At 35.3% G+C, this 20,931-nt stretch overlaps 1 protein-coding gene across 1 annotated transcript in view; it reads left to right on the forward strand.

Moving 5' to 3' along the window:
• LOC132160769 (guanine nucleotide-binding protein G(i) subunit alpha-2-like) overlaps positions 1 to 20,931 on the forward strand; it is a 47,119-nt gene that overhangs the window by 19,973 nt on the left and 6,215 nt on the right. Inside the window, exons 2-4 of the mRNA XM_059570457.1 lie at positions 14,338 to 14,380; positions 18,767 to 18,908; positions 19,073 to 19,233. Of these exons, the coding sequence (XP_059426440.1) occupies positions 14,338 to 14,380; positions 18,767 to 18,908; positions 19,073 to 19,233 (346 nt within the window). The remainder of the gene's footprint in view (positions 1 to 14,337; positions 14,381 to 18,766; positions 18,909 to 19,072; positions 19,234 to 20,931) is intronic.

The raw sequence follows: 20,931 nt of genomic DNA on the forward strand, positions 1-20,931 counted from the left end.
TGCTTTGGATAAGACACATTTTTCTGAAATAAAAATATTAGTCTGAAAAAACTTCTAACAAAAATGTCAATATTGCATAGCTGAAATAAGTTCTAAATAAGCAATAAATTAAACAAAATATATGAATAGATAAAATAAAACTGAAGTAAATGGACAGCATAGATGATGATATTTACATGAATAAAAATAATGAAAAACAAATTAATTGAATTCCAATTATAAAGCTAATTTAAACATAAACATTTTTATAAAACAAATTAGCAAAAAATATATAATAATACTAATACATGTAATTGTACCAAAATAAGACTGCTATGGTTAAACACATCTGCTCAGTTATTAACTTCATATTATAATCATATTAATAATTAAAACTATAATGGTTTATACTGCGCCTGATAATTGCTTCTACTAAATGCCTACTTAATGTCTAGGTGGTTGTCTGGCCATGGTCAGGTTAGTGTTTTATTCATAACTTGGGTGTTTAGGCTTGAAATGAACGAATAAATCCAATAAAAGGTGTCGTCGATTTCAGACATTCAGCTGAGCATTTCTGATTGGCTCTAAAAGTGAGGGCCGATCCCCATGGTATGACTTTAATTTTTCAGTTTTTAAATGTGACAGCACCGGTCGTGCTGGGTTGGGTCTGGTTTCAGGCGGACCTTTACTGCCAGCTCTGGTTTGCCATTTCTACTCACTTATTTTATTTATTTATTCTTTATTTGACAGGGACAATGGACAATAAAGTATTACCTCAGAATTAGCTACAGAGCTAAATTTCATCTGCTGTCCCTGGGCAGGAGTACACCAAATTATCAATAACATACAAATTAAACACGGTAGAATACAAGAAGTATAAAAACATATTCAAAAGTCATTACCTTGTATAATCAATGAACACAAACCTGACTTGCCTTTAAAAATATTTTCAAATGTAATTTAAACTGCACAAAGTTTGTACACTGTCTAATATCAGTTGGTAAACTATTCCAATTGTTAACAGCTTTTACAGAAGAAGCTGATCGTCCAAAATCAGTTTTTCTAAAATGCGCTTCACAGTCACCTCTTAACGAGGGTCTTGTTTGTCTTATGCTGTCATTGCGCAATGAAACAAACATCTTTAAAGGTGGAAGTGCAAGATCATTCACAATTTTCTACATTAAACTACAATCGTGAAATATTACAAAGTTTTTAAAAGTAAAGAGATTATGTTTTTGAATTATAAGACAATGATGATGTCTGTCAGGTTTCTTATCAAACACTTTTATAGCACGTTTGTATAAACTATGTAAAGGTCTAAGAGTAGGTTTTCCTGCTTGGGACCATAGACTGTAAAAAAAGATGGACGACTCGTCTTCGCTCTCTTCCATTGGTCAAAACTGAAGCCGCCAGTGTCCCGATATGGCGCTGACATCTTGGACTTGCGCCTGCGCAGATAGCGATCTAGGGACCAGTTCTGCGCAGTAGCTATGCGCAGTAGCAAGCAGGAAGTAAAGCCTTAAAGCCGCGAAATCAACGGCCCCGCCCCTGTGCCCCGCCCCTGTGCCCCGCCCTCACTCTCCCTCGCAGAATGCACATACCGTAATCTGCACTGTTTTGGAAGTGGAGTCCTGCTCCTGTGAACTCTGTCTGCTCCGTTCCTCTCCAATCTCATTAAAATTAGGTAAATACAATCTCCTCAGTCCTCCGAAGATCATGAAAAAAGCCTGTTGACGCTTCAGTGCCTCCTCGGCTCAGAGAGCTGTCAATCACAACGTCACACCACCGTTTTTAGAGCATTAAATAACTATCTAAAAAACAACTTATTTTAAAAACGAACACTTGAATTTACATGAGCGTGATACAAACTACAGTAAATGACAAAAAACAGCTTCGGAAAAAAGATATTTGAAGGGTAATTTAATTGTTTAGTTGGTCTCGCGTCCCATTAAATAACATGGGGAGGCGGGGTTTATGACCTATACTAGGACCACTCACCAGGGGGCGATCGAGACGTTTTGGCTTCACTTTTCAGGGCTTGTGCGGCACGCTTGCTTGGGACCATGAAGTGATACAGTAAGAGAAGTGAGGAAAGATTAAAGAGTGCAGAAAGATTCTTGCAGCTTCTGCTGAAAGTTGACTCCGTATAAATTTAAAATTTCTAAGTTGGGGTTTAACTGTACAAACTATTTTTTTAACATGTTTTTTAAATGTTAATTGAGTATCTAAAATAACTCCAAGATATTTAAAATCTGATACAATTTGTAATCTTTCACCATTTACTAATATATCTGGTATAACCTCCATCTTTCTAATCTTAAAATACATACAAGCAGTTTTCTGGACTTTTAACGATAAACAACACTGATTTAACCAGTCTGAGATTTTGGTCATAACAGCAGATAGTTTTTGTGATACCTGTTCGTTTGTTTTAGCATGTACATAAATCACAGTATCGTCTGCATACATTTGAATAAATGCATCAGAACAAACATCTGGAAGATCATTCAGGTACAAACTAAAAAGTAGAGGTCCTAGTATGGACCCCTGAGGTACCCCTGTTAAACAGTGTCTTGTTGAAGATATACATGTTTTAATCCGGATGCATTGTTTCCTTGATGTAAGATAAGACTCAATCCATTTCATTGTTTGCACAGAAAAATTAAAATGTGTTAATTTAGATAATAAAATATTATGGTTTAAAGTGTCAAATGCTTTTTGCAATTCAAGAAACACTGCACCCACAACCCCACCCTTATCTAACTTTAATCGCACTTGCTCAATGAAATAACATACAGCAGTTTCCGTAGAGTGCTGTTTACGAAACCCAAATTGCATAGGGCACAATAAATTATTTTGTTCAGTTACTACTTTTTCTGTTATTTTAGATACAGCTGACAAAATTGAGATTGGCCTATAATTTGCTACGTTTAGTGGATCACCTGCTTTGAAAACTGGCGTAACTATCCCAGTTTTCCAGCAGTTCGGAAAAATGTATTAGTTAGTTTGCCACACCTTTTTGCCATTTCCTTTAGCCTCATTTAAAATATTGATAAAATATTGTGCCTTAGCCTGCCGTAATGTCTTAACCACCTTATTCCTTAAGCTATTAAAGAGTAACTAAACCCTAAACCAACTTTTTTTAGTTAATGATCTATAAGAATGGGGCTTTATTAGTGCTGTTCATTGATTCAAGTAACTTTTTTGACATTTGAGTATAAAGTGTATTAATTCTACAATATATGGTGTAAAAACGTCTGAGTGCTGCCCTCTTCAGGTTGAACGGTGGCTACTGCAGTTGATTTTTCCTATTGGATGTTGCGGTGGCAAGTGACGTAAGCGGTGGCAGGTGACGTAAGCAGTTTCCAGCTCACCACGCCCCTTGGTACGAGCTACCACGCCCTTGGCAGTATAAAACCATCTTGTTCCGTCAAAATCACTGTAGTGAGTCAGGAGTTGGAATTGCGAGTATTGAAACGATCAGGATAGACTATTATAGCATCTATTTAGCATATCAATTATATAGTTATTTAGATCTTCAAGTTAGCGTAGATATATCTGTATTTAGTACAGTGGTAAGGATGGTACGTAGGTGAGTTGCTGGTTGTGACAGCACTGCTGGACTGCATAGTTTTCCAGCAGACTTTAAAATTAAGCGGCAGCTGTCAATCAATCCGTCACTGCGGGGCTCATGTTCACGCCGCTCTCGCTCAGCCCCGCCCTAGGTTCATCCCCTCTATCTCCGCTGTGATCTGCCCACTTTTCATCATTTTTAAATATTGTCAGTGGGTGGAGTCAGGCTCTGACCACTTTAAACATAAGTTGATCCTGTCGTAAACCAGATTTTATAGCTTTTTTTAGAACATTATCATGCCTTTTCATGAGCATCCATACCTCTTCCGAAATCCATGGTAGGTTGTTCTTTCTATGCCTATTTCTAACAAATTTTGTATATTTATTTTTTATATTTCTTTTCTCTTCTATAAACTTTTTATGCCCTGTTTCCAAATCTTCAGTAGATAAAAGGGGTTCCCAGTCAATCTGTCCAAGCTCTTCTTCTAACGCACTCATCTCCTTTTTTGGTATTCTAAAAGAACAATTCTGTTCATTCTGTGTGGTTTCATGATAAACAAACCTATTTTTATTTAACTTCCTAGATATGAGAGTTAACTTTTTAACTGGATTATCAGATTATAATTTAAGTCTTAGTAATGCTATCTGGTTTATTAGTAAAGATAAGATCTATTATAGTTCACGAAGTAGCTGTAATACGTGTAGGGCTCTTAATCATTTGTATAAAATCATACAATTTAGTTATCTCCTTCAATTTCTTTTTGGCCTTTTTATCAGAAAGATTGAAATCCCCCATAACAATACACTCTTTACGTATATCCACTTCTTTAAAAAGGTTTTTAAAATGATCATAGAATGAGATATCGGATGAGGGCGGTCTATACACTGCAACTATAATAAAAGACATTTGCGGAGATAGTGTAATTAAAACTGCGATACATTCAAATTCATTAGAACACTCAAGATGGACTTGTTTACTTGTCACATAATCTTTAATATAAATAAGAAGCCCTCCCCCTCTACCAATTTTCCTATCCTGTCTGTAATATTTATACACAGGCATTGCCAAAGCAGCGCTAGGAGAAGTTTTAGTTAACCATGTTTCAGACAAACACAAGAAATCTAGATTTGAGTCCAAAAGTAGATTTTCAGTTTGTTCATGTTTTGATGACACACCTCGGATATTTAAATGTCCTCCTTAAAAACCCTTCAGTTTTGACCCGTGGTCCCAGATTGCTTTAGAATGGTTCACAGTTTGAAAGTAATGCAGTTTCCGATGCCTCTCACCGGCCATTCCATGATGGCGAGTCGATGTAGCTCCGGCCAAAGCACAATGACCAGTCGATACAGTTACACTTGGACCATAGCCAGCCCTGGGCCCAGCCTGAAGACTGGCAACCGACCGGGAATACACCATCTTACAATGCTTGCCAGCTGACACATGGCGACATTCTGACTGCGCCTCCCAGCCGTATTCAACCCCGGCTCGATGACCACCAGCTATCGCAGAAAGCCAGGCAAATCACCAACACATACCGGCGAAACAACGCGCCGAGCACATCCAGTGTTGCCGGGGCCTGGGTTGAGTTGAATATCGCTAGCAAGGAGAAGCGTCGTTATCAGGTAAAGCAATACCTTTCTCTCAGGCCGCGTAGATCTCTCACGTGTGGGACTTCTCGATACAGACGGTGTTAACGCTTTTCCGTGTTTTAAGACAACGGAATACGTAGCAAACTGACCCAGTCTACTTAGACAAACTAGCGACTGGGTCTCGTTATTTCGTGCACGAGTAGTCCAACAACACTGAACAGAAGCGTAAAGTAGGGCAAACATAAATCCGAAGGTCAAAAATCTCTGCATATATTTCGACTTGTAAAAATTAATAAGAAGCGCAGTAAAGTTGATCAGGGAACTAAACTACGTCGCTTTATTTTAGTTGTAAGAATGGCTCCTGCCATGCCGTGTTTTTGAAACGCCATCTTCCCACTCGCTGAACACAGCAGATACAGAGAGAGAGGCTCACACTGGGAAAGAGAGACCTCACGCTCACGCGCAAGGCATTACTTCCTCCACGGCAGCGACAGGAGCATGAGACAGTTGGGAGGTGTCTGTCTGAATCAGGCACACAAAGAGGAAGCTGTCATTGTGTTAGGATGAATAGTAGAACTGGAGACGCAAAGCTTCTTAGTCATCAGCCTTCTAGAAGATCTATGTGTTTTTATAATGGGAAACAGAAGTGGAGCATCTGACCTTTATGTTGCTGGTGGTGTTATAAATGCCTCACAGCGCTGGAGGAAACACACATGCATCTACTCAGAGTAACACTTGGCCTCTGTGGTGCTAAGAATCACTACGGCTTCTCTAAACAGCGTTTTAATTGCTTAACTTGTATCTTAAGTTATGCATGTTCTTCAGTGTTCTACTGGTGAAATGTTCTTTCTGCATTTCTGTGGTAAAGTGCTTGTTGAGCAGGTTTGAAGGATGATTCTTGGAAATGTGAAATGGATGCCAATTGTCTTGGACATTTGGGATGAATCTTGAGAATCCGTGTATTTTGTTGCAGTAATCGGTTTCACTCGGTCTAGAGACCTGATTCTCATTGCATGAGGGTAGAAAGCACATGAGTTGTGGCCACTCTGCAAACTGCCCTCAGGATCTTTCCTGATCTGCAGAGCCTTTTGAACTTTTAGGATATGAATATGCTTATGTCGGATCTTAAGGAAGTGTTTCTATAAAAAGGTGCACAAAGACTCTTGTGCTGACTATGCTACATCTATTTGATAAAAATACAGAAAAAACAGCAATATTATAAAATATTATTACAATTTAAAAAAGCTTTTTTTAATTTTAATATATTTTAATGTGTAATTTATTCTTGAATTTTACATATCATTACTCCAGTCTTCAGTGTCATGCAGGGTTCGAAATGACTTGATACTCTTAGTGGGTCCCCTAAAATTGTATTAATTAGCAAACAAATGTATGATCAAAAAAGAGAGAGGTAATCGAAGCACTCGCCCCGCTGCAAATATCTAGATATTTACATCCCCGGCTCACCCATATAGACGCAGAGTAAAATGAAATTCTGAAAAAACTATCTATCACTTCTTCTTGCTTTACTACTCCTTCCAATACTTCCCGAAAACAATTTCACCTGATGATTTGAGTAGAACTCTTTTTGTAAAGTTCTAGGATGATTGGGGTAATTTTGTAGGGCAGGCCTAGTGCCTCTGCATAGAAAATAATAAACAAAGTACAAGCATATATAAATGCAAAAGAACAAAAATACATGTGAAATAAAGCAGTGCTTTTGGTTTTTCAGGTAAATTAACTGTATTAAGTTACAGAAATCTAATAATCAAATGTAAAATAACACCGCATTCAATGTATACATTAAATATGATTCAATTTATATGATTCATCTTGAGCTACAAAAGTGTATTTTCTCTTTCTCTTTTGTTGTTTGATTAACTTTGGTGACCCGAACAGCTGCAGATATATTGGGTTGCTGTCCCTTTAAGATGAATGCATGTATCTAATACCGGTAATGACACTCATCCGTTTTCTTTCTCTGACTGCGTTTTACGGGGAAACTCGTTGAGACGGGCACTTAGACTTCTTTTTTCAAACACATCGTTCATTTTTTTTTTTTCGCTCAAACACCGATAAGAAAGACAAGGGAATTATGTGTTCATGAACTTCTGTCTGCGACTGTGTGGCTCTGTGCGCCGACAGACCAGTCTACATTTGGATGTTTAACATAATTATATAGCCTACAGATACAGCAAAGACGACGTTGGCAGCGCTGTTTTTGCATCCCTGATATCTACAATTTCCCCCAACAACAGCCATGTTATCACATAAGCACAATTTACCCTTGAAAAAAGTTGGTTATCTTTCCTTTTCCTCTGTTTCTCTCCATGTGCAAGATGCTAAATTAAGAAAAATAATATTAGCTTCCTAGATTGCTTAAGTTACATTTAAATATGACTGAGCATTGATCATTAGATATATATGACAATGTATTTAATTACTGAGGCATGTAATTCACAGACGAGGGAAGTGTCCTTTAAAGTGTAAATAGAATATAGAATTTTTCTTGAAACAGCTATGTGTGTGTATGTGTGTGTGTGTGTGTGCACTAGTTGGTTGCTGCATGCAAAAGCTATAATTTAATAATCAGGAAACAACAAATCTGCATTAGGACAATGTAATGGGGTGGTAAAGAAGATGAAGAGGGAGAGCGGAGCCTCAGGAGACAGGTGATGTTGCTGTCTGACTTTTCGATACAGTACAAAAAGTGATCAAAGGAGCGAAATAGAAGTGTGTTAAGAGAGCGCTGAGGCCCGGGAGAGCGAGAGGAGGTGCTGAGAGACCCCACAGGCTTAATGCTGGACTAACAGAATTAGGAGCGAAGGAAAAATAAAGTCACATTGAGAGCTAGAAAACAAGAGCAGCAGTTGTAATTAAGCTTTCTCTCAGGTGTGATTTAAGTTATCTGATTAGGATTCCCAGCTCTCCTCAAGCCCTGCAGACATCATTACTGTCCCGCTCCAAAGGGACATCTGAACTTCCTCCTTCAGAAACAACAGCCTCACCTAAAAACAGAGGAGAGGGAAGCCATTCTTCATATGTGTGCATTAAAAATCAGCTTTGTATTCTGATGGATGACGCAGATTTAGCTTTTAGCCTGTTGGTGAAATGTAAATGAATACTGTGTAAAAATAAATGTACTTGTGTTTATCTCATTTACAATACAATAGCTTTACAATAATATTATTACATATATATATATATGTATATATATATATAAATATAAATAAATTGAAATAATATTAGCATTTAATAATCACATAAGTGATTATTAGGCATTAAATAAATAATTAAATGATAATAATCATATGAATACCACTGAAATGTTTCAGAATGTAATACTTTTATTCAATGAGGTTGCATTAAATTGATCAGAAGTGGCAGTAAAGATATTTTTAATGCTACAGAATGCTTGTGTGTGTGTGTATATATATATATATATATATATATATATATATATATATATATATATATATATATATATATATATATATATATATATATATATATATATATATATATATAAAATGCTGTTCTTTCTACTTTCTATTCATCAAAAATTCTGAAAATAAAATGTATTACAGTTTCCACAAAGCAAAAAACAGTTTTCAATACTGACAATAAGAAGTGTTTTTTGAGCAGCAAGTCAGCATATTAGAATGATTTCTGATTATGTGATATTGTAATGATGCTGAAAATTCAGCTTTGATCACAGGAATACATTACATTTTAACATATATTCTCACAGAAAACTGTTATATAACTGCAATAATATATTACAATATTATTTTTTTCTGTATTTTTGATCAAATAAATACAGGCTTAGTGAGCAGTAGAGGCTTTTCTCAAATTATCTGTAATATTAATGTTTGAAAGAAATAAGCAGTTCATCTAATTATTATAAATGATTAGTTTTATCATTACTTATTTTCAGCAGAATGTTTGTTTTTCATCTGCCTTTGAAGACCAGGTCTCTATTGATGGATTTGCTCCAGTTCAGCTCAAGCAAAGTTCAAACCTACGACGTAGCAAAGGGATTAATCTTGCAGAAATTACGTGGGCCAGCAGAGATCAAACGAGGCCATCAGTCCTTACCTGAGCTATAGCTGTTCCATAACTATTAAGTCTGCCTGAAAGCTGATGTTACTTATGAAGGCAACATGAAAGGCAGTTACTCTAGTCAATGCATCCTATACGAGTTGGTGTTTCCTCCGGGGCTGGAGAGAAAAGCCAGAGAGAGGTTAGTTTTTATGGATTGCACTATAAAAGATTACACATTTGCTCTTCATTTACTTTTGACAGGTGGAGTGAACAGAGACGTCCATGGTTGATTTTTTGTTGATATTTGATTCATGCTTATGAAGCAAAAGAAAACAATAGTTTAGATTGTTGTGCATCAGATTATTTGATAATTATGATATTAGTTGTTTTGGATTACTATTATTATATTTAAAACACCCCTATTATAGGTAATGAAAGGTTCATATTTTGGTTTTGGGAGTCCCCAACAACAGATTGACATGCATGCGAGGTTAAAAAAAACACTTTCATTGTCTTATAATATGCATTTATGCTCAACGACTCCCAAACGATTCGCTCAACGATTCATTCTAACCGAACCCCTTCTTTACGTGATGCTACTCTGCAGTGATTGGTCCGATTGGTCTGCGTTTCATTTCATCATGTCTGTAATGCCTGATAAAGCAGCGTTTGTGAGCGCAGTGCTGTATGTGTACAGAGTTACCGGAGAAAACACTATTTTTACCACTCCAAAAGCGGCACCTAGTGGCAAAGAATTTATTTGCATTTTATATTCAGACCAACATGAAAAGACCAACAAGTGGGCGGGAAATATGCCAATGTTTCATGAAGTCAACATGAAACGGCGCTGGATTCGTTTTAAAAACGACTCGTTTCAATGATTCAGAGTCAGCTCTTTCTTCTGAGAGACGATAACGTTATACACGGTGCACTTTCAGATTTCAAACTTTGCAGGATGTTTTCATTCATTAGAGGTGTTACACACTGCATGAAAGGTAATAAAAAAAAAAAATCCATAATAGGGGCACTATAAAATTTAGTATTTAGGGATAAAGGCCTTATTCAGATTGCTTAATCTAGAAAAACAAAACCTACTTTAAGTGCATTTTTTAAGAGCTTGAATGTACTGCATATGTAATACAAGGTTCAAAAGCTGGCCAGAAGTGATTGCAAATATTTTAGGTGTGGCAATAGTAAAAAAGGGTTTTTCCTTTTTAATAAGGTCAAGTGCTGCAGTATCTTGTCTGGCTCTCTGCCGATCTACTGTAATTAATCAAAGGTGTCTAAATATAGTTCATTAAAAAGAAACAGCTCCAGTTTTTCATCATGGGTGGATTGTGGAATTGTTTACTGTTATGATGCACATTGCCAACTTATTTTATGCAGCGTGTTGTTGTTGTTTTTTCATTGGTGATGGTTATCTGCCTCTACAGACTATCAGTCATGGTGGTTCAAGCTCTACCATTACTTCCCCATTCCTCAGTTAATTATAGAGTTCAAACGTTAGTCAGTAGTGAATTAGTCTCACTGGATTTACCAGTTGTAATGTAGCTAAATTAGATAAACATGACACATTTGCCACATACTAGTGGAAGAAAGATGCATTTTCTGAGTCAAGTAGCTGATGCAGAAATGACTTTGATCCCCCGCCCTGGATGAAGTTTTTAGCCCCATTTAGTCAAACTGGGTATGGCGACTGTGAACATTACCACCCATCTATCTAAGACATTTTTCCACATCCAAAATGTCTTTTAAATATTGAATATTTAATATTCTGTTCCTACTGTGATCTAATTATTCATGTCATTGTGTAAAATGTTCTCAAAGTCCTGTTTATTTCAGCACAGATTCTATAGCAGCCCTGCTGGAGAACCATTTATATCAAACAATTGTGAACTTATACTTATTTATTCACTTATTTTAGTTTATGATGTAGAATAATGTACGTTTATATATACATGTATTTATATAATCATATAAAAATATAATAATTAATATTTAGTTCTATTAAAAACCATTGTATATTTAATTTGGGTCACGTACAGTTCTTTTTGCTTTGTCCTCTGTGCATTCATGTTCCTCTTTATCTGCTGTCCTTTATTTCTTTCTTACATCTTTCTCTGACTTTAATTTCCTCAAGTCATTTTTCCATTACAGAATAAATCACTGGCACATCAGCGCTCACTTGCCCTCTCTTTCATCAGCAGCATCATTCATTGTGTGCACTTTCTTGTGTTAGGACATCTCAGTGTTGGCACCCAGTATGTCTATTACGGTTTGATGTTTTGTTCTTTGGTCAAACTTATAATAAAGGTATAAAAGAGTTCTAGTTGGACCACAAATTTGATGTCAATGAGAATGAAAGAATTGTTGAACAGAGTCTTTTTTTGTTTTTGCAGAATAGATAAATATGGTCAAATGCTGTAAATGGACACGTAACTAAAACGAATCGCTGAAAGCATTATGAAAGTAGACTAAGTGTCTAGTAAGCATTATGATTTTGTCATATACTGTGCATGTGTTCTGAACAGACTCCTGTGAGTTTGGTTTCTCTCTGAACGAGGACACCCTGTTCTCCTCCGCTTACTAATTGCCACGAGGCCAGTGAGGGTCTCATTCAGATGCACTGATGTTTGCCCAAATGATAGCAAACACAGGCGGCCTTTCCTCTCTGCCAGACGAACACACACAGAGGCTTTTGTTAGACGAGAGGGCCTTAGAATCACTCATCTCTTTGCTTCTCACTTTATTTCTTTCATTCTTTCTTTTTTATAAAGTGTTATCATGTTTTTATTTGTGTAATGTCATTAATGTGCCTGATGTACGGTGAATTATGCATAATAATCCCTGAGCAAAATGAATACTGATGCTTGCAAACACTACTAATTATAACCAGCTGTTGTAGATGACCTGTTTATGATGTTTCTGCAGTACTTGTTTAATTAGATTTTTTTTTTTTTTTTTAAGTCGCCACCTGATCTTATCCTCAACTTCATCTGCTTTGCATCTGTTAAATGAACAAGCTGCAAAAGTACTAGTTGCGTTTATGAGTCTGGTGTGTATTAAAACCCTCCCTTTCTCCAATTACTCTGTTTTACTCTCCGGGGTTTGTGAATAAACAGTTCAGCTGTTATTCTTCAAGTCTCATAAGGATCAATTATTGGCTCTTTTTCTCATTTCTCCATTAGTAAGAATTGTGGTTGTACGATGGAGCTGGTGTGATGGTGTGTCCCTTGAGTTCTGGTGCTCGGGGGACGCTGTGGAAGTGTGTCTCTTGGAAGTCTGGTCCCTCAGGTCTCTGCAGTTTTTTTTTCTTTGTACAAAGTACAATGACCAATAATGTAGTACAGTCATAATACTGTAGGAGGTCAAAGGTAACAATACAAGTAAATTATTAATCAAGATCAAGACAGGAAAGCCAACCATTCATACAAGCTCACACTTGTACAAAAAAAACATTTTTTTTAATTTGTGTTGTGTGTGTGTGTGGGGGGGGGGGGGGGTTGTGGGTGTACATATTTATTTTAATATTGATTGTAATTAATCACTTTCTCGAGAATAATATGGTGTTTTTTTATATCATTTTTGCATTTTATGTAATTTTTTTTATTTTACTTTATAATTCCAATAAAGTGGTATTTGGTTACCAGTTGTATAATTTTATTTTTGTTTTGTTTTGTCCAATTAAGTGGAATTTGGTTATAAGTTGATAAATATTTTTTATTTTGTATTTGATTATTTTTTTCCACTTATTTACACAAGGTACATGCTTCTATTGAAGTGGTATTTAGTTATCATAATTGTCTATTTTTTTTATTTTTTTTTTTTCCAATGAAGTGGTATTTGGTTATCACAGTTTTTTTTATTTTATTTTATAATAAGGCGGTATTTGATTATCAGTTGTTAAATGTTTTGTTTTTTTGTTGACACACTTCCAATAAAGTATCAGTTGTTAAATTTACCATTTTATTTTATAATATTTTCAAGTGGTATTTGGTTATCAGTTGTCAAACATTTTATTTTACTTCACTGTACTTTACACACTTCTAATAAAAGTGTTATTTGGTTGTAAAGCATCTTATTTTATTTTAACTGTTGTTCAAGAAATTGCACACCTCCAATAAAGTTACATTTGGTTGACCGTTTATTTTATGTATTTATTTATTTATTACTTTTTTGTGGTTTGAATATAAGCCAAATCTCTTCCGATGCTTGTTAAAAAGATGAAAGTATGAGTTAGTAATTGGTTTGTGGTCCTGTCTCATGGCGAGGTAGCTGTTTTAATGATTCCGCAGATGGCCGAGGGGATGCACATTTCACACGCTGCTGAAGGGGCTGTTGACGGCACTCCTGCACAGATGCTGCGTTTCCATTTCCATCTCCTACTACATTAAAACATGTTCAAAGAAAAGGAAATGGAGACAAATTTTTAGCTTTCTGTCAAGACTGCACCCTGGTACCGATATTAATACCATGGTATTTTGATATAAACCAAATGCTGAAACATCATCTTGTAGCAATCATGAGTAGGTACAATTATTCTGCAGCTAGTGTTTTTTGAGATCTCCATCTGATGAAAAACATCTCATTCTCCTCTACACTTTTGATATAGTTGTTGGTCTCCATGAGCGTAGCTCAGGATTCTGTCTGTGCACTCACAGTAATTGAATGACCTCTCCACATCTTCAGCTCAGAGCGGGGCTGGAAAAGGTTTCTGTTCTCTCAGCACTTTCAGAGCCACGCTTTTACCACTTTGACAGAGAGATCATTACATTTATGCAGGAATAATCCAAACTGTTCCCAGACCATTTCCGTATACATGGGTGAACTTGTGAGCAGCCCCTCAGAACATCAGTGGAGAATTATGTCGCGACTGTACTATGAGGCGTATAAGGGTTATGAAAGTATCATGTACTGAAGTGGCTGAGAAGATGCTGTAACCTCTGCTTAAAACAAAATGTTGCTATGCAGTGAAACTGCCAATAGGCTATAGGAGCTGCACAGTGGTATGGACTATTCAATAGACGTTGATATTTTTACAATTAAAAAAAAATACAAATAATATATAGAGAGATAGATAAAATCAGTATTTAAATTGTATTTGACTGCTTGCTCTGTGTTTTCATTGACACTCCTTTCTTCTCTTTTCAGGTGCGGGTGAATCAGGGAAGAGCACCATTGTGAAACAGATGAAGTAAGTAGAAAAAGGTTGATTTCTTTCTTCTTTTTTTTGACTAAAATTTCAAAATATTTTTTTTGCTAAAATAAAAAAGCATGTTCATTAAACTTTTACAATTTAATACTTTGTTATAATTTCTTTATTTAGAAAACTGTAGGGCCCTATTTTTTTTATGTAATCAAAGGAAAATAAAAATTTCTTTTATTTTTATGGCACAAAAATAATTACAAAATGATTATTTATACCTTGAGAAGTGCATTCTACTGTATAGTAGAAATATATTTCCTAAAGAAAAAAAAAATTATGAATATTTGTCTTCCCCCAAATTCCATTTACATTTATTCTAGGTTCCATTTTAATGGTTTAACTAGATTTTACAAAATAAAAGCATCCCTAATCAGTTGAATTCATAGAACGTTTGCAATCAAATAATTGATTTAATACAAATGCAATTAAATATTTTTATTACAAATTTATTATAAAAAAGTTGTAACAATTTAAATTATTTGTTTTAAATTAAAAAAAAATGAAAATGTAAGAACTTATTTTTTGCTGCTGTTGTTGTTATTATTATTATTATTATTATTACTTTGAAAATTACATTCTACTGTACAATAATATATTTCTGTCACTAAGTTAAACCAGACTTCTATTTTAGAAATGAAATGGTAAGATGAGAAACGCACACTTCTTAAGCATCATATTCATGCTTCCTTTTCATTTTACATTCAAACAAGCCTGTGATTTCAGGAAGACACATCCAGGCTCTGTACTCCTTCTCTGAAACTGCTGCTTTAACTCGGAGAAATCACACACATTGACTGTAAATTAGCTCCTTGCAGCTGCCAAGATACGAATGCGCACACACTATTTAGATTCAGTAATAAAGCCATGCTTCATCTGTCACGTATTTATTTGCAGCCACAGCTCTTTGCACAAATGACATCATGTGTGAGATGCAGCACTAAAGCAGAGTTAACAGAAAGCAGCTCTAGCTGCTGTTATGAATATCATTTCCACACGAGTGCACCTCCTTACAGACCCTGTGATGCAGAGCTGCTTCCTTTACTTCAGACGCCCTCATCCTGTTCATGATTAATAGACACCATCCATCTCCTCTCGATACTAAAATATATCTCTCTTTGTGCTGCTCTGCTCTGCTCGCTCGTGTCTAGATGCTAACCCTCATTCTGCAAAACGTCTTACAAGTTTGAGCATGTGTGGATGCACGCTTCATAAATCATTTTGCATACTTTACCATATATTTTTTTGTCTATTTTCAATATTTAATAGAACCATTTAATTCTATTTTCAGTATTTTGCATGCTTTCTTGATTTAATTTTGATACGGTTTAGTAAATGAGATTATAGTATGAGGATGTAGCTCACATGATAAATCAGTCCTCAGTGTCCATACAGTAACAACACCTTTACATTTCTTTACATTAGATATTAAGGATAATAAAACTGCTTATAGTTTACCTGGTTTTGAAACGGTTACCTTATAATTGTTAGTTTATTTCTAGTTCATTTGCTACCATGCATAAATTCAAAAATTCAAAAATTCAAATGTTGGTAAGATAAAAAAAAGTTTTTGAAAATCTCATATGCTGACCAAGGCTGCATTTATTTGATGAAAAATACAGTGAAAACGGTAACATTGGGAAATATTATTGCACACTAAAATAACTATTTATAGATTTTATGTATTTTAAGATGTAATTTATTCCTGTGATGCAAAGCTGAATTTTCAGCATCATTACTCTGGTCTTAAGAGTCACATGATCCTTCGGAAATCATTATAATATGCTGATTGTAGGGCTGAGTGGTATATCGAGTTTGTACGATATATCGATATTTTCTTTATAAGCGATTCAATATGAGGCAATAGCCTTTATATCGATAAACAGTAGTTTGATACGAGCGCATCTGAAAATATAGCGAGGACGCAGACTGAGCTGCTTGCGGAGAAAGTGCTTAATCCAGTTTGTTCTCAACATGTGACAAGCTTCATATCAAGGCCTTTAATAACTGGTAAAACATAGTTTCTAATTTCGTTTCGCAGTAGTTTAAGTGACTCGATCCGTCATGTGCTCAGACAGAAAGGCTCAATAATTATAGTCACACAAGTAAGTCTATTTGTATGATAGCACTGACTGTAAAGAGACTGCAATGGAATAATCAAAATAGCCTAACAACTCTGTGCATTTGTTCTCATTTATTTTCAGTTTTGCTTTTAGAAGTCTTATTTGTAATGTTACAATTTTAGAATGAAATGTGACTTTAACCCTTTTTGCACATAACAAAAGTCTTCCGTGGTTACATTAACTTTATTTGTGTTCATAGCCTTTAATATATATTGTTTTGTTGGACAACATTGGGCGGTAAGTGAAATAAATAGATATTAAACAGAGTTTTTAAATCCAAATACAAAAATTTTTACTTTTATAACATGAATTTCTTTATCACTTTTGATCAATTTAATTCATACTTGCAGAATAAGTGTTTTAATCTTACTGACCCCAAACTTTTAAATGTTTCTGTTGAATGGCTTTGTAAAACTTTGAATATTTATTTTTAAATTAATTGACTATATAAATGGGGAAAAATAATAAAAAGGATATATATAAAATGGTGTGCATAACATACAGAGCAATCAGGTCACTCTTTTCTAAGATAAATGAAAATGTTGGATGAAGTGTGTGAATTTAATCTTGGCTATAAACATCTTTATTGTTCTATATACAGTATATATATATATCTTTCAGTGTAAGTAGAAGTCAGATGCACAAAGAGATATAGCAAAAGCCTTGAATAGTTTTATCATTTCCATTTGACTGGAGGCGCTGGGATCTCAATCCATTTTTCATGAGGACAGCAGAGTTTCACACTCAGGTCAATAAGCAGAAACAGTCTTAAAAAGACAATAGCTCCTTCTTCACTGTCGGGCTAATAGCCTCAGACCTGCAGCACCGAGGCCAAAATAGAAGCTCTGCAGCACTTTACTAAAACCTGCACTTTACACGCAACCCCATCATTTCACCAACAAAGAGAAGTTATCAGAAAACTAATGAGAAATAAGACACAGGAACTAGCGCGATCACAAAACGAACATGATAAAAGCAGCTGTTTGTTTGCGATCTTTGTTAAATATTTAAATCCAAAAGCATGTTTTACTATAATAAGTGATACATTGATTCTGAGTCTGTTTATTTGTAGTCACAGTAGCCTATATACATCACATTTAGAAAGTATGATCATTTCTATATTTTTATAAAAGCTCCCAGACAAAAACATTATTATATTTTTATGACATAGGCTACGTGGAGCTAAACTCTCGAGACGAGACTTATGACAGGTAAAATATATTACTAAATAAATACACGAATTTGATGGGGAATAAAAAGCTGATGTCTGATTTCTTCAAGCGGTCACATTTACCATGTTTACTATGGTAATGTTATGCCTAGTGTGCAGTCTTTTGCATCGCTTCTAAATATTTCTGCCTTGTATGGTGATTATAATCCACATCGGATCAGTGGAAACACGGCTAAAGAGTGTTAGCAGCAGCAACACAGTCCTGAAGGTGTCATGTATCACATCTCTTCAGTTCACCGTTTACCAAGTGGATGAAGATTTTTCTTTATTTGATCAAACCTTTTAAGATCCATTAGTCTAAAAAAAATTTTTTTTTAAATGTATATTTCTAATGTTTTCTTTATAGACATTTTCTTTTCTTTCTTTCTTTTTTTTGTTGTAATGTTTTGATAAAGATGTAATCTAGAATATGTCAATAAGGCCCAGCTAGCCTGTTTTATATTTGCTGACTCGGTTATAGGAAGAGAAGACGGTGATATCTGCCTACGTTAGTGAATATGGAGTATTAAATGAAGCACATTACTGGAAACAGCCAGTTGTGAAACTGTACGTTTTAAATCGGAGAGGCACAAATACACATCTTTGGCTGCTAATTAGTTTTATGGCTGATATAGTTGATATAATGGCCAATATCAGTTTTCAAAATAAATATATAGGCTACAGTTTTAGTTGTAGTAACAACTGTATAGCCTGCTATGGTTTCATATTTTTTACTTTCAGTATTTGCCTTATAAAATTAATCTGATAGACATTAACCAATCAGACCAATTAAAATACATTTTTACAGTTTTTTTTTTAATACAGATATTTTGATGCAAATTATTTAATGCAGGTTATTTTTTATGTGTAGATGTTTTAATTACCATTCCCAGATATTATAATAAGATTGTTTAAATTCTAAAATTGTTACATTTTATTTTGTTTTGTTTTGATTTATTTTGTTTTATTTTCAGATAGTATACTATTCTCTGTTGATCTTTTATGTCAATATAATTAATTTATTCCATTTCACCCTCTGTTCAGAATCATCCATGAAGACGGCTACTCAGAAGACGAGTGTAAGCAGTACAGAGCCGTGGTCTACAGCAACACCATCCAGTCAATAATGGCCATCATTAAAGCCATGAGCAACCTCAAGATCGACTACGGAGAGACCGCCCGAGTGGTAAGACCTCCTGTAATGTCTGGGACGAGGATGTAGGTCATGCTGGGTTCCTGTAAATAATTCAGAGAGTCCCACACACTCTTGCAACTTCACTTTTCTCACTTTTCTGTTTTATTCCTTGCTCAGCACATTGTGTGTGTGTGTGGGTGGGTGGGTGTGTGCAGGACGATGCACGGCAGCTGTTTGCTCTGTCTGCAGCAGCGGAGGAGCAGGGCATCTTAACTGATGATCTGGCCAATGTGATCCGCAGACTGTGGGCCGACAGCGGGGTTCAGGGATGTTTCACCCGATCCAGAGAATATCAGCTCAACGACTCTGCTGCCTAGTGAGTGTCTATACACACACACACACACACACACACACAATCATGGTCCATATGGAATTTAGTCAGATTCAACTACAGCACATATATTTTGAGCATAGTCTTAGTTATTCCCATCACTGCAGTATTTCATTGGTAGGTATTTCACTGGCATGTATATGGTGAAATGCTGTGCAAGCCCTGATTCTAAAATGCATATAGCTCCGCTCCTAAAATCTCATCGGATGAGTCACGTTCACTGTCTGACTGAATTGAATTCCTTATAAATGCATGAATTGCTGCACTGATTAGATGATTTGTTTTTTAATGCTAATCAATTTTATGGTTATTTTTATTCGTTTAATTATTTAGGGAACAATGTGTGCATTTCACAGCTCATAAATACCCTGGCAGTCCAGCAATGTAAGAAAACCATGTTTATGTGAAATATATTCTCACAGCAGAGATGGACTTGATGTTTAAGCGATACAGTTGTTTGCAGACAAAGTGAAAGCACGGTTATTGTTACATGACCTTATACACTACTGTTCAAAATTACAATTTAGTTTTTTGAGAGACGTATCTTCCACTTCCCAAAGCTGCATTTATGTGATCACAAATAAGGTAAAAAAAATCATGTGAAATATTACAGTTTAAAATACTGTAGCTGTTTTCTATTTGAATATATTTTATAGGTAATTTATTCCTGTGATTTAATGTGTATTAAAATATATATATATATGCTTAACCCATACTTCTGCACAGCAGTTTAAATGTTGGCTTAATCATAAAACACAATTGCTGATGTTTTTTATCATATTGCGGTTGGTTTATTAGAGCAGTAAGCCACTGGAGGCTGTGTGTTAGTCATTTTACAGCGGTTCAGTCATCTCTCTTCTCTCCTTCACCTCTGTCGGATCACTGCAGCTCACGTCTCACATGGCCTGCTGTTTAATGAGAGTTCATTCGTGTACTTCAGAGCTGCATACATACAAACACTTGAGGAACACAATCGTGCAAGGAGTGGCAGCACAAAACTAAATGACAAATCTCTGCTTAGACACAGTGTGACTTTAATGGTGCTTCAGCACCAGCGCATTAACACTGATGCATGATGGGAGGCAGGTCCAAGCAGGGAACTCAACGCCAAGTCCATCTGTTGTTGTTAGCAGAGATGTCTCCTGTCTTTAATGAGTTCACGACCTGAACACACACACACACACTCTAAAATCATTCAGTTGAAAGTTTGGACACGTTTGACTGAATTTGCATCATCAGTCTTGACCTTTCGATCTAAAGGTGGTTGCTTAGATGCATGTAGTTTTGTAGACAAGTACAAGTTGTGATTTAAATGTAAATGTTTTATAAACACAAAAACGTTCTACATCAAAAATATTAAAAGAAATTCTGCTATTGATATTATTAATAAAATATAGATATGTTGTTCATATGTAAAGTAGATAAATAAAATGTTTAAAAATCTTAAATAATCTTATTATAATCTTATTTAAATTCCAGGTCAAGATAATATTAATATAAACATTAAGTATTTATTTATAATTTATTTTATTATTTACTTTGTAATAAATATGTGTGTGTGTGTGTATATGTGTATATAAGCTCTGTATGTTTGTTGAAAGAGAAAGAGCTCCTCACATTCCCATGTCTCGTCTCCGACTCATCCTGCAGTAGTTAAAGCAGATGGAGTCTGTCACCATCCTC

Source organism: Carassius carassius, chromosome 17 (assembly GCF_963082965.1).
Source record: "Carassius carassius chromosome 17, fCarCar2.1, whole genome shotgun sequence".
NCBI lineage: Eukaryota > Metazoa > Chordata > Actinopteri > Cypriniformes > Cyprinidae > Carassius > Carassius carassius.